Source organism: Podarcis melisellensis (genome assembly GCF_964234715.1).
Source record: "Podarcis melisellensis genome assembly, chromosome: 2".
Taxonomy (NCBI): domain Eukaryota; kingdom Metazoa; phylum Chordata; class Lepidosauria; order Squamata; family Lacertidae; genus Podarcis; species Podarcis melisellensis.
Genome location: NC_138529.1, coordinates 87310181 through 87323617, shown reverse-complemented (window position 1 = coordinate 87323617; position 13437 = coordinate 87310181). Strand labels below are relative to the sequence as shown.

Here is a 13437-nt window from a genome sequence, read left to right as displayed (position 1 = left end):
GGGCTTCTGGTTTGTCACCCCAGACAAACCATGAGCGATAGGCTAAGAACAAACCTTGTTTACAGCTTGTGGTTTATTTGAAGCAGGGCAAACCATGAGTGAGGGATTTGGACATACCGTAATCCTAAACCAAACTATATGTTGTATTCAATTAGCTAGAAATCTGTGCTTACGTTGTTTGTCCTGGGTAGGACCTATTAGTTGAGAGAATTGGGAGGGAATAGGAGGAAAGAGTTTGCAAATAATGTGTTTTATTGTTACGAATAAGGATTTCCTTAAGAATCAGTTGAATTTATTTCTTATGGTTAAATGGGTAGATATAAAACCATGACTTGCCCCAGCTAGTGAAAATCCATTTACACTTGAACTTAGCTCCATTTATTTCAGTGGGTCTACTCCAATTATGACTGGTGATGTTTAGAGAAGGTTCTATATCTTGAATTTGTAACCATTTAATATTATATGCTATAGGGACTTCAGTAAATAAAATACAGAACTGCATCTATCGTAGAACAAATTGGAGAATTATTCTGCAATTATGTTGCATTCTAGTAAGGTTAAGTAAGTTTCATGGTTGTTTGGTACAGTATTTGCAGTGTTGAAGGACTGAACAATTTAGAAAGTGTCACTTAATATTAACACAACTCTTAGTCAACTTTAATTACAAAAGGTCTGAACAGGATTATGTACATAAACCAATGCTGAAATTTAATACACAGTGTTTATACAATACAATATCTATATTAAAATATTTACATTTATAGTAACCAAGAGGGATGACTGAAAGAGTTTGATATTAAAAAACCCCCAGTAGATACTGTACCTACACAGAGCTATGCATTAATTAATATTCAGTTTATCATGATTTTCCCGCAGCCAGGCATGATATACATTCAGCTTATGGTCTTGTGGCTGTACCTGAAAATAAATCAGGATGTTAACCATTTTAATTAAGAAATACAAAAATTGTATTAAGCTCAGAGTCTCAAGCACACAAATGGAAACCATTCTTTGGCTTATTGCCATAATTTCAAGTACATTTACTTCGAAATAAGTCCCACTGAACAGCTTTGGTCTTACGCTGCAACTGTGTTTGCTACTACAATATAAATCAGCTCTGAATCTTCACGGTGAAGGGTTGAAGATAGTCCAGCTTTCTCCTCCACTCTGATGCCTACAAATTCTCTGCAGAGCTTATTGCCGCATCTTCTGCAAGGCAGGAGCGCAACCAAATGGCAGTGCTACATTGCAGGAGGGAAATATGGGACTCTGCACACCCACCCCATCCCAATGCTGGTTCTGAGTCTATTGCTGCATAGCAGATCACAGAGCTCTACCCACTTGCTTTGTGCAGTTCTGGTTCATGCTCATTTACAAGAGAGGGACTGAAGGGAAGCAGAGCCATCTCAGTTTTGCGGAGAGGCAAGCTCTGTCAGGCTCCTCCTTCCAACAACTGCCACCTGGCAGCAGCCGTTACACCAGGCTGTAGCAGAGGATGATCGTTGGCTGACAGATCAGCAACTTTTGGCTTTTCTCTCTTTTTTGTGACTGCTTTTTGCTACAGAACAGGGTAACCTAGAGCTAGTGCCTGTGTTTGCTTTTCCCCTCCTCCCTCCCAATCGCTTTTCCTTTTGTGTCCTGTCTCTTAGGCTGCAGGCTTGAGAGTAGTGTCTTCTTATTGATCTCTGTTAAGCTGCTCCAGGAAGCTTTTTTGGTTTGGTGGATGAAAAATCATTTAATTTAAAACAAATAAAGGAGAAAGGGCCTGCCCTCATTGTAGGTCTTGTACCACATGATTAAGGGCTTCTTGTTTTAGGGCCTTGGCCATTCCATTATATGTTTTTATTTATTTATTGAATTTGTATACTGCCCTTCATCCGTAGATCCCAGGGTGGTTCACAACATAAAAATACAAGATAAAAGCCACAAAATACATAATAAAAAGAACCAACAACAACAACAACAACAACAAACCAATAACCCCATCCACCCCCTCCCACAACACATTTAAAAGGGTATCAGATGTTATTCATCCAACAGGCATTACAAAAATCAAAAGCAGAACACTTAATCTTTCATTGATTTAAGAAGATGGCAGCATCAGTTACCTCTTTCCACTCATTGATGCAAAAGATCCTGTAAGAGTCGTTTCCATATTTCCCAATCCCATGCAACTCAATAGGATACCTCCACTGTTTGACCAAGTATTCATCTAGGGAACAAACAAAAAACGTACAATAAAATATCCAAGACTGGATTCATTAAATCCACCTTTAAAATTTGTGAAAACATGCATCTTTGAATAAGAGGTGAGCTACACAGAACTAATTTAAAAATCAAAAAAGGGTGAAAAAAATGGGTGACGTCTAACATTTGTCACTCTTGGGAATAGTCCCAGTGAAATCAATGTACTTGATTCCAGTGGGTCTACCCTGTGTGTGACTTAGGCTATGTACGCACTACACCTTTAAAGCATCTTTGAAACACATTCTTTATTTCAAAGAATTCTGGGCACTGTAATTTATTAAGGGCTGCTGGAAATCAACACACTGTGTCGGGTACACAACACCTGGTAGGCTGATACTACAAGGAATCACGGCAAGTTATTATAGTACTAGCATGCTACATTGATGCTGAAGGAAGTGACTAGAACGACATCTATAAATAAAATATAAAGTTTAGAGTTTCAGTTTTCTAAACTGCAAGCCACAGCATAGAAGACATTAAAATGTAGTGTCACAGATGCAGCTCTCCAAACAGTTATCTAAATGGCTGTCAATAAGATCAGCAGTCTTTTTACAGCAGAAAGGAAATGTATAAATGCTGTATGTAGACTTAATTTTTTTCCTCAACTTTCCCTCCCTCAAAACTTCCCCACTTCCTCATTTGGTAGCCTCTCAAAACTGCTTTTTTAAAATATGTTCTGTGCTTGGGTAGTTCAGCAATTCAATATGGACGGTTTTCAAAGGGGAAATGTCACCACTGTTCTCCAATCTTTCGCCTCCCACTCCAAATGTTCCTTCAAGGTAGCAAGTTTATGCTCACTTACTGAGGAGGAAGCCTCATACAACACAGTAGAATATAAACCTGAATAGGAGTGCACTGTTAAAAACAAATAAATCCTAATGCCAAATCTCTCAAATATATTTTGCGTTAGTTCTATGGATCTGAAGAACACCCAAGCTTATATAGAGACAACCTTGGAAAAAGAAACTACCAGTAGAAGAATAAAACAGAAATGCAGTTTCATGTGCAGAGCATGTGTGTTCTCATTTCTCTGGATCATAGTCTTTAGTGTTCTACCTCAGTGGCAGCTGGAAAATCTCCAGATCTTGTCTCAGTCAGGAAGTCACTAAGTGGTCTTTAATATACCACCATCTCTCAGCCATGGCTTCCCATCTGTAATATGAGGATAACAACACTGATCTACTCTGCAGGCCCGTAATTAGGATTTTATGAGATAATGTACTCTTTCTAAAACAAGCTATAATATACATTACATGCCAAGAGTTGCTACCTGAAAATTTGATGATGGTCTTTGCTCTGAGTTCATAAAGGCCAAGAGGTTTAAGCAACTCTGACATTTCCTTCCAGTTTGCAGCTCTTGCTATTTCAGGTGAAGGATATTTCTTGAAAAATTCCCACAGCACAGGGATGGCCATCTTACCTAGTCAGATATAAGAAAGTGAATAGTAGGGTTTCTACTGAATTTCTTTGCAAGGCTGGCATAGGCACATATGCTGAATCGCTAAAGCAGATAACGTCTAACCTCATGTAGCAACTACTAAAAGTAACAAGACTAAGAAGCATCTTCACGTAATCTTCCACACTTGGCATGAATCCTGCTGCCAACGTGTCTTCTGGCCACATGTATGTATAGCAAAACAGACACATGTGTTTACTACACATTACAATCAAATGTCTTCCACAGGAGAAAATTAAGAGTTGTGTGAAGAACTCCCGCGGCACAGAAATATATTTTGTGTTTCAGTACAGACACAGAAGATGCGTCATCTCAATTTTAATTTTTTTATAGAATATTTATTAAGGTTTTTAATAATAATACAATAAAGGTAAAAATAAAAAAATAAAAAATAGTAGCAAAAATACAAAAATAAAAATAATTTTTAAAAAAAGCATGCAGATTTTCCATTGCTTATTTTCCTTTAACATGTTTCCCTGACCTCCACATACCTCCCTTTTTTGTATTCCAATTCAAATTGTTAGTTCAGCAAATCCTTACCATTAAATTTTAACCTGTTTCTAAGCCTTTTCCCCCCTTTCCCCCCCTCTCATATTCCCTTAAAGCATTACAGCTGGAAACAACTTAATTTCTATCCAACATCATTCTAACATTCATTAATTTTACAATATTTCTGTAGGTAGTCTTTAAATTTCTTCCAATCTTCTTCCGAAGAAATATATTTTGTGTTTCAGTACAGACACAGAAGATGCGTCATCTCAATTTTTAAAGGTATGCATCATCCCAAACTTGTATAACACATTCAGCAAATGGCAAAATTTAGGTCTATTCTAGTCAACCTGCTTATTGAACATTCATCCTGATTTGCTTACGCAAAGCTTAAGATGAAGATAAACTATGTGCAGTCTTTACTGAGCATTCATTCTGACTTGTTTAAAGGGCAGCTACACAACAAACATTTATACTGATTTGCATCATGTCTTCCCATTAGTCATTATTTCATCCCATGCTTTTCAGTGCATTTCCTATCATTTTCCTAACTGCAAAACAGCTTTTTAGGTATTTGTTGCACTAGGATGACAGAACAGCAGAAACCCAAAGTTCCAGTATGTGTTGGAATCCCTCTTGCACAAAATGGTGTCATCATTTTAGTATCCCTTTTCCCACTTCACATAGGTCAAGGTCAACATTGGCCCTTTTCTCTCTTCCTGGGGAATGTGTGTGAATCAAGCAGAGCCATTTACCATCTAGCCAGCCCCCCACGGGAAAAACTGAAGTAATCAGTTCTGCCCACATAAGAGATTCATGAATGCTCCCTAGCAGCAGTGTGGGACTGTATAACTGGAAAGCAGCTCAACACTGGTGTGTTTGCAAGTGAGGGGCTGGGCAGGGGAGAACATAAGTCTTGTACCTGAGGTCTTATTCAGAAATATAGTTGCAATGAGAAGTTTCCATGGATCATGAAAGAGTGTTTCTTGGACCAAATTAAAAGGAGAACGAGGCGGAGTCCATTTCCGAAAGGCCTTCCTTCTAGGTGGGCTTGGAGCTATACAGAGAGAGAATCAAAATGTGAAATTCAATTGCCTCTCTTTTATTTAAATACCTTGACAGAAGCAGAATGAGGATCGTTTTGACTGCCTCTTCCAGCTCTAAGGAGCCTGCTACAGAAACAGCTCTTTCAAGAGTCCCAGTGGGATCAGCTGCAGTGAACAAGATCTAAGAGATGCCTGTCCATGTTGCAAGCCTTAATCTTCATTTGCCCAACTGCAATCCTTACTGAGAATTTTGGTTTGTTTAAATCCCACTTATCAAAGTTGCTTCTACAATATCAGTCACCATAGTTTGATTGTAGTTTGTCCTGAAGCAAGAGTTTTAAACAACTACAATTCTCCCAAGTCTCGCTGTAATGAGGAACTAGGGTTTGTTTAACATTGGAAGAAGCTTCTGATAGCCTCTAGTGCACAAAAAGAGAGAACACACAAGGCAGTGTCTCACAGTGGCTTATTTACATAGTGAGAAACCAGTTTCCTAGGCTCACAGTTAGCTTTTTTGATTGGATACCTTACTATTCAGATTTAATTTACTCTCCCAATACCAAACATTTATGAAGTGCTCATATCAACCAAAAGCTGGTAATAATCTGACCCATTAATCTGACCCACTACATGGAAAGGAGTAAGAATTATGGATAGTTGCTGTGTAATCTCTTCTTACCTCACATAAATTCTATCCCAATCTAAAGCACTTTTATTTGGAACCAAGTACCAATAGGACACTCCTGCCAACCTAGCAGTTCGAAAGCACATCAAAGTGCAAGTAGATAAATAGATACCGCTCCGGCGGGAAGGTAAACAGCGTTTCCGTGCGCTGCTCTGGTTCGCCAGAAGTGGCTTAGTCATGCTGGCCACATGACCCGGAAGCTGTACGCCGGCTCCCTCGGCCAATAAAGCGAGATGAGCGCTGCAACCCCAGAGTTGGTCACGACAGGACCTAATGGTCAGGGGTCCCTTTACCTTTACCAATAGGTTAAGTGGGCTTATTTCAAAATAAATGTGTGTACTCTTAGCTATGCAAGTGAGAAATACATTGGAATTACTTCTGACTAAATATGGCTAGGATTGGTGTGCAAATTATATTGCTAAATCTTGTAGCCCCCCACAAGCCATTTTCATAGAATGCATTTTTTACCTCCTTGAATGAATTTACTAGAAAAATATGGACTGGTTTTCCTTCTCTCCACTTGAGGTCTTCGAAAATGGTCCTCTAAAACGTTGAAAAGCAAAGTAAAAAACAAATGCAGATATATATATATAAAACTAAGTACTGCACTATCTTTGTATGTGCCATTCTCTTACAGAGGATCTTCTATCATTAAAGAGTGGTGGATTGGGAGCCCACTGTAGTCTATCCCAGCAGCTACACTGGCTATGTTTGGAAGATGGTTTCTCAGCTTAATAAGCAAAGATGTGAATAAGTCTTCCTTGCTCCTTTCTTTGGGCTTTATCCATTGTAGTGTTAAGTCAGGGTTCCATCAGTTCAAGCATACCTGCAATTGCAATGTGACATGGGACGTGCACTTTAGGGGGGATTTCTGTCACTCTAGCAGTAATCCTTGCACTGATAGGACGAGCTAGTAGAATATCACCTTTTGTGCAAGTGGGAACAAATCAAGAAGTCTTCCATTAACTATGATTTCCCATTTTTTTCTGAACCAGGGAACTATGGTTAATGACTTCAAAGCCATGATTTGAAGCTGACTTATTCAGGCAAGCAAGAGGCATTTATTATGGTTCAAGGAAAAAGAGAAACATTCTAGCCAGGCAAAAGCACTCGAGGATGCAGGGACACTGACAGGGGACGGCAGACTGGAGAGAGTCCCAAGGACCAGACAGAGCTCAGGCAGTCACATTCAGCAAAATCATGTGAACACACTCAGGTAGACAATACTAGCCACACCAAAAGCACAGAGCATGAGGCAAAAAAAGCTCATTTGTACCACTGGCCTGTGATTATCTCCACAGGGAATTTAGAAAAGAGCTCTACTCTGAAGAATATACCTTTTACTGATGTAAAATGGCTCTCATCACTGGTCTGTGACTCAGTAACTTCCATATTGGAAGCAATGTTTAACTCTTGGCTCCCTGAAGGCACCCTGTTTCTCTGGTTTTCCAGTTCTGAAAAGTTTTCATCAGCTGCTACAGAAACTACGCTGGTGGGATCCTCATCACATTTTAAAACTTCTGTGCTTGACTTGTGTTCCAAGATAGCAGCTACTGGTCCAACATGCAACTCCACTTTTGGTTCAGAAACCAGCAGTTCATCCTTTAAGCACGTTTTTCTTTCTCTTGAGCCTCTCTGGCACACTTTATGGACACTATTAAAAATGCATGTATCTTTTTTCCTTCTGGGATTTTTAACAGTTTCTGCCCTTTGACTTTTTGGGGGTTGTTTCCTCTGTCTTGTGTTACAGGCATCATCCAGATTCCCCATTTCTGAACCGCATTTAGCTTTCTTAATCTGGGTCTTCCTCTGAGCAGCACTCCTCTCTTGGGCTGTGAAACATGAATCCTTTGAGGGGTCCTCTGCAGTGGGCCCATCCTGCAAATCTGGCTCACCAGCACTGGTTTGAAATTCCAGAATCTTATTTTGCTTTTCTTCACTGCTTTGCGGTCCAAGATCTAGAGTCTGGCTGCTAGTAATACAGTTCTGTCCTTCTGACCCCAGAGCCCTTGTGCTTGATTGAATACTGTCCCGAACAGAGACAGAAAAATCGAAGTCCTCTGATTTAAGAACAGTCTCTCCGTTCTTTTTAAAGTAATCCAAAAGTGCACGCCTGGATCTGACCTTCACTCCTTGGGGACTAAAAGGGAAAAAGACCATCCAGTAAAAAGAAGTCAAAGGGCAACGTTGAGGGGAATGCAGTGTTGCACAACAGGACTTCACCTGCTTCTTCTCCACCCTGCAGCAACCACACCCCCAAAATCAGCTCTGGAGGGTCAGAGCAGGTTCTGAGGGCATGCAGGGGGGTCAGCAGGGAGAAAGAGAGGATGGTGAAGTCCCATTGTAGGAGTGTACTTTTATTCCACTCTCACATGGAAAGGGTTGGATACAAGTTGTCAACTGTAGCCACCCTGTAGATTATATTGTGGAAAGACAGACCATACATTTTTCAAATAAATATATATTTTGGAAGGTCAAAGTTGAAGCTCCAATACTTAAACTATTTGTAAGCTGTTATAAATGCATTTACAGTTAAACAGTGGTGCAAGTACAGCTGCCTTGGGAATTGCAGCAGAAAGATGAGATACAAATGAACACGAACTTAGTATTTGCAAATATTATAAACACAGATGTTTTATATAGCAAAGAAGCCATCAGCATGACGCTTGGTTGGAATACTAAAGGGGAACACAAAACTGTGTCCTGACTAGATATGTGTTTCTAATCTTAAGGAAGGAAGGAAGGCTATCTGGAGGATTTGAAGTTGTTGCTCAGCTGAACACTATTATTCTTTGGAAAAAAGCTGCCCAATGCCCTCTGCTTCTGGAGAGCTATGGGGGCAGGGGCAGGTTACAACAATTCAGACTTTGAGTTGGAAGAGAAGCAAAGAGTGATTATTATGCAGGAGATGGGGAGAAAGAGGGGGCTCAAACTGTGGTTAAGAAGGAGGAACGGGTGGGCTGCTGTGTTGTGGGGGCTACTGCTGTTGGTGGGACACAGCCCCTTTTTTCTTGATAGATCATTCAACCCTGGATATGTAGATGAAACAGTACAGAAAGTTGCATCTGTCAAATTTCTGAATACCAGGTTATTGTCAAAGCGATGAGAGTTCTGTCAGAAAACAACAGCAATCCCACATAATTTCTTCCTCTCTTTAGTAACACTTCAACAAGCTTAAACATAAAACAGTATATTTACACTTCTCCCTATTATAAACATAATTATGACACTATGGCTCTCAGTGCACCAAAATATCATTTGGATGACATAAGATGTACAATGTCAAATTTTACAATCAGCATTACTGTACCTGACAAAATAGATGTCGTATCTTCCTTTTGTTTTGCCAGACTGTCTTTGCTTTATTATCCTTTCCCATCCTTCAGGAACAGCTTTGCGACACAGAGGAGCCAGGAAAGATACAGTTGCTTCAGACTCTTTGCACCAAGTTAGACTTTCTGTGATGGTCTCAGTATCTTCCCCCTTGGGATCAACACATTCCCCTCCTGCTGTTATAAGATGCCCTTTCTCTTTGTCTACCTCTTCAGTCAGGTGCCTATTACCTATATCACTGAAAGTGAATTATCAGAATATCAGAACAAGTTTCACCTTTTTGTAGCCTTTCCTTAAATAGACATTTGAACCTCTCAATCATTTCAACTGCTCTTTTTTTGCATCTCCCCCACATTTCCTTTTCAGTTGTTTCAAAACTGGTTTATTTCTGGCAGAGTAAGAGGCAATAAATTTTGCACCTAAAGGTAGAAAAATAAGGTACAACTTAAGCAACGGAGAGCCCTGGTTTTGTTTTTCGGGCTTCAAACACCAATTGCCTAAAAGGTCTGGGTGAATAAGGAGGTCTCCACTGGTGCTGGAAATGAAGAGGGTGCCAGGCAAGCCTTTCTGGGGAGGATTTTCTATAGCTAGGGTGCCATCACTGAGAAGGCCATCTCGGAGGCAGCAGCCCACCTTTCCTCCTCATTTGGTGGGAGCACGCAAAGCAGTGGGAATGGGAACCAATGGGGCAATAGAAGCAGGAGGCTAGGAACGGCACAAGTTAAGAATGGCTTTATTCTGGTTTGCAGTACAGTGGTACCTCGGGTTAAGTACTTAATTAGTTCTGGAAGTCCATTCTTAACCTGAAACTGTTCTTAACCTGAAGCACCACTTTAGCTAATGGGGCCTCCTGCTGCCGCTGCGCCGCATGAGCACGATTTCTGTTCTCATCCTGAAGCAAAGTTCTTAACCTGAAGCACTATTTCTGGGTTAGCGGAGTCTGTAACCTGAAGCGTATGTAACTTGAAGCATATGTAACCCGAGGTACCACTGTATTGCCATAGCCCTCAATCAGACAGAAGACCATCATGTCAAGGCAGCAGAACGCAGGCGTGCCATTTGTCAAACTGCCGTGACATCACTGCATGCAAACGAAAGGTGGTGATAGTGAGGGTGATAATAGTTCCTTGCAAAGCAACAGGCCGAGGGGGGCGTTTCCTATTTCAAAAGCCCCGCCCTCGCCATTCCCTCCTGCGTTAAGTCCTTACCTGCCGTCAGGCTGCCCCGTCCCCCCTTGAACTAGCGCCAAGGACATCTTTCCTCTCCTCTCTTGTAAGGCGGCAAATTCTCCCGCGCCGGCTCGTACGGCGCGTGCGCATTCCTAACACGCGCGCCGCCAACCCGCACAATGACAGTAACCAAGAGATCGCTCCCTCCTCTTCGCGCCGGGATCAAACCTCGCGAGCAGCGCGAATACACCTGAGTGGGCTTTTGCGCACGCGCACTTTCGACATAAGCTCCTCCTCTCTCCACACCGTCGTCCCACCCGCCTCTAATATTAATATTGCGCGTCCTCCCCCGGGCGTCATAGAAACTGTGGTTGGGGGGCGGGGAGGAACCCGGCGGAGAGTTCAGACATGCGCAAGAGCGTGCGCACAACCAAGGGCGCTTCGCTCGTCGCTTTCCCCCTTGTGCAAAAGGGAAGGAAAAAAGGAGGGGAGGCGCGTGGACACTGCGCATGCGTGTTGCCTTGGGTTGCAGCCCGGCGTCCTGAGTACACAAATAAATAAATAAATAAATGAAAGCGGGAGTTGGGCGCTGGGGGAGGGGCAGGCAGGGAGGTCGCGAAGGGGATGCGCCGGAGGGGGAAACATGCGAGCTGCGCTGACCTGGAGAGATAAGGCCGAGCAGTGGTAAGAAGAGGAGGGGCCTCCCTCTGACAAGCCTAGAGGGTGGAGTGGGGGAGACTTGGGGGGGGGGCATGGAGGTAAGGAAGGAAGTGGGGGCTTCGACCTCCAGCCAAAAAATAAGGCCTCCTCAGTCCGCTCTCCCTTCCTGCATCACCAGCAAGTCGTGAGGGGGACGGCGTGCAATTTGATCCCGCTCGCGGCAGGCAGCATAACACCCCCGCAGCGTCCCTCACGTCCGTTTCTGAAGGCAAAGGAGTTAATGCAACCAGCGGCAGCAGCAACAGAAAAAACAACTCAGAAAGATGCTTCTACGTTTAAACTGGAAGCCACAAAACTGTTAAGATAATGCTTTTGCAGCAGAAAGGGAGCGCGTGGGTTTCCCTTTTTGGTGGAAGGGACCCTGGCAGGTTTCAGTTGTTGGGGGGGGGTGCGCCTTCCAGAGCCCCTCTGTCCCCTCGACGGTCCTGTTGTGTCCGTTGATGTAACGTTAGATCTTACCCGCTGAGTTGATGTTCTTACGGTTCTCCATCGGTAGGACCGGAACCCAGCCATATGGGTAATAAAATAATATTAAAAATCCGCAGTGGCTTATCCTGGTTGTTTTACTCGCCACCTCAATTCTTGTACTGAGCAGGTGGGTGAAGCTTTCAAGAGGAAACTTTAACAAAATAAACAGTTGATGCAGGTTCGTTTTTTTCCTAACCCAGTAGGTAGTACAGTGGTACCTCGGGTTACATCCGCTTCAGGTTACATCCGCTTCAGGTTACAGACTCCACTAACCCAGAAATAGTACCTCGGGTTAAGAACTTTGCTTCAGGATGAGAACAGAAATCTTGCTCCAGCAGCAGCAGGAGGCCCCATTAGCTAAAGTGGTGCTTCAGGTTAAGAACAGTTTCAGGTTAAGAACGGACCTCCGGAACGAATTAAGTACTTAACCCGAGGTACCACTGTATATATTGCCGCACATCATCTTGAAATTCAAATGCTTTGGTTTAATTGAGGTGTATCTTTTTTTTTTTTTGGTACTACCTGTGTACTCTTTGTGACACTGGTCTTCAGCTGGTGGGTTGGGACTGACCTGATCGTCACACCAGCACCATTACTGCTGGGTCAGACCATTGTCCTCCTGTAATCCACCACCTTTTCCTCACAGTGGCCAACCAGACGCCTTTGCAGCAGAACATGACAGCCACAGCACTCTGCCCACCTGTGATTTCCAGCAACTCAGAGTCATGGGCATATTGCCTCTGATATTGGAGGTGGAATGTAGCCACCTTGGCCAGTCACCGTTGATAGCTGTGTCCTCCATGAATTTGACTAATTCTCCCTTTTTAATGTATTTTTTTATTATTATTATTAAATATTTTCTTGGCTTACAAAAGTATGTGCAATGTCTCTTTCTTTTTCCCCCCAAGTAACATTTTTTACAGATCAGTTTCATTTGTTGAGACTATCACTGCCCTCTGTGGAAGCAAATGCCATAGTTTAACTATGCACTGCATTATAAACACTCTCATCTGTCATGAATCTTCTAAAATTCAGCTTTGTTGGATGAGCATGATTTCTAGGGGTGTAAGAGTGTGGGAGAAAAAATATATATATCTAGCCGCTGTCTTTATACCATGTGTAATTGGGTAAACGTCTATCATGTCACCTGTTACCTTTTCTGGAAACTTTAAAAGTTCTAAATGCTGAAACCTTTCCCCTTCATCATTTTGGTTGCCCTTTAAGCATTTATAACTCACATTTCATTGGATACTACAGTATTACAGCAGAGAACAATTAAATAAAGCAATAATAAAAGATACGTAAAAAGATAATATACAATAATTACAACAGCCATAAAAAAGTGTTTGGCTGAAATGTTGATTTTTTTTACTATTGATTGTGTGGGTGAATAAAATCCCCAGTTTTGTCTAGAATATGTACATTTAATATAGATAAATCGCAATGGCTAGAGTAGCTAAATGAATGATAATGATAATAATAATAATAATAATAATAATAATAAATAATTTTATTTATATCCCGCCCTCCCCAGCCGAAGCCGGGCTCAGGGTGGCTAACAACAATAAACAGTACAAAAGTACAGCACAAACAGCACAAACAAAATAAAGTCAGTGTTTTGATGTAATGCTTTGAGTATGTAAATTGCAGCCTTTTGATTTGGCAGATATGAAATGTCTTGAAAATGGTGTGATTGAGGAAATGTATGAATGACAATTGTGGTATATGAATATTACTCTGAACCTACATGCACAAATTGAATTCTTTTCAAAATACTCATTCTGTAGGGTAGTGATCTATATCTAGAGATCTTGTTTTTTATGT

General features: G+C 41.7%; 2 protein-coding genes across 6 annotated transcripts in view; one reads left to right on the top strand and one right to left on the bottom strand.

Moving 5' to 3' along the window:
• Nucleotides 1-629: 629 nt before the first annotated feature.
• MBD4 (methyl-CpG binding domain 4, DNA glycosylase) lies at nucleotides 630-10699 on the bottom strand. 4 transcript variants are annotated; one of them, XM_081902507.1, is made up of 8 exons: nucleotides 10465-10699; nucleotides 9234-9494; nucleotides 7261-8063; nucleotides 6392-6466; nucleotides 5115-5249; nucleotides 3518-3667; nucleotides 2109-2212; nucleotides 630-918 (listed from the first exon to the last, which is right to left on the bottom strand). In XM_081902507.1, the coding sequence occupies exons 1-8, from the start codon at nucleotides 10509-10511 to the stop codon at nucleotides 841-843; spliced, it is 1653 nt and encodes a 550-aa protein (XP_081758633.1). In that variant the 5' UTR covers nucleotides 10512-10699; the 3' UTR covers nucleotides 630-840. The 4 variants fall into 4 exon arrangements, 3 of the variants coding, with proteins under 3 accessions (XP_081758633.1, XP_081758635.1, XP_081758634.1); XR_014165870.1 differs by lacking the exon at nucleotides 630-918 and adding an exon at nucleotides 1080-1405 and having other exon boundaries at nucleotides 1793-2212; XM_081902509.1 differs by lacking the exon at nucleotides 6392-6466.
• Nucleotides 10700-10962: 263 nt separating this feature from the next.
• Nucleotides 10963-13437, top strand: part of IFT122 (intraflagellar transport 122) — a 55667-nt gene continuing 53192 nt past the window's right edge. For both annotated transcript variants that reach the window (XM_081901382.1, XM_081901381.1), the window contains exon 1: nucleotides 10963-11109. In XM_081901382.1, coding sequence (XP_081757508.1) covers nucleotides 11069-11109 — 41 coding nt within the window. In that variant the 5' untranslated portion in view covers nucleotides 10963-11068. The remainder of the gene's footprint in view (nucleotides 11110-13437) is intronic.

Excerpts from the sequence above, each read along its gene's own strand:
- MBD4 (XM_081902507.1), bottom strand. The coding sequence starts at position 10,511 with ATGTCCTTGGCGCTAGTTCAAGGGGGGACGGGGCAGCCTGACGGCAG. Across the intron at positions 6,467-7,260 it reads CCATTTTACATCAGTAAAAG|AGGACCATTTTCGAAGACCT; the intron begins GTATATTCTTCA and ends TCAACGTTTTAG. Across the intron at positions 5,250-6,391 it reads TAGTAAATTCATTCAAGGAG|CTCCAAGCCCACCTAGAAGG; the intron begins GTAAAAAATGCA and ends CTCTCTGTATAG.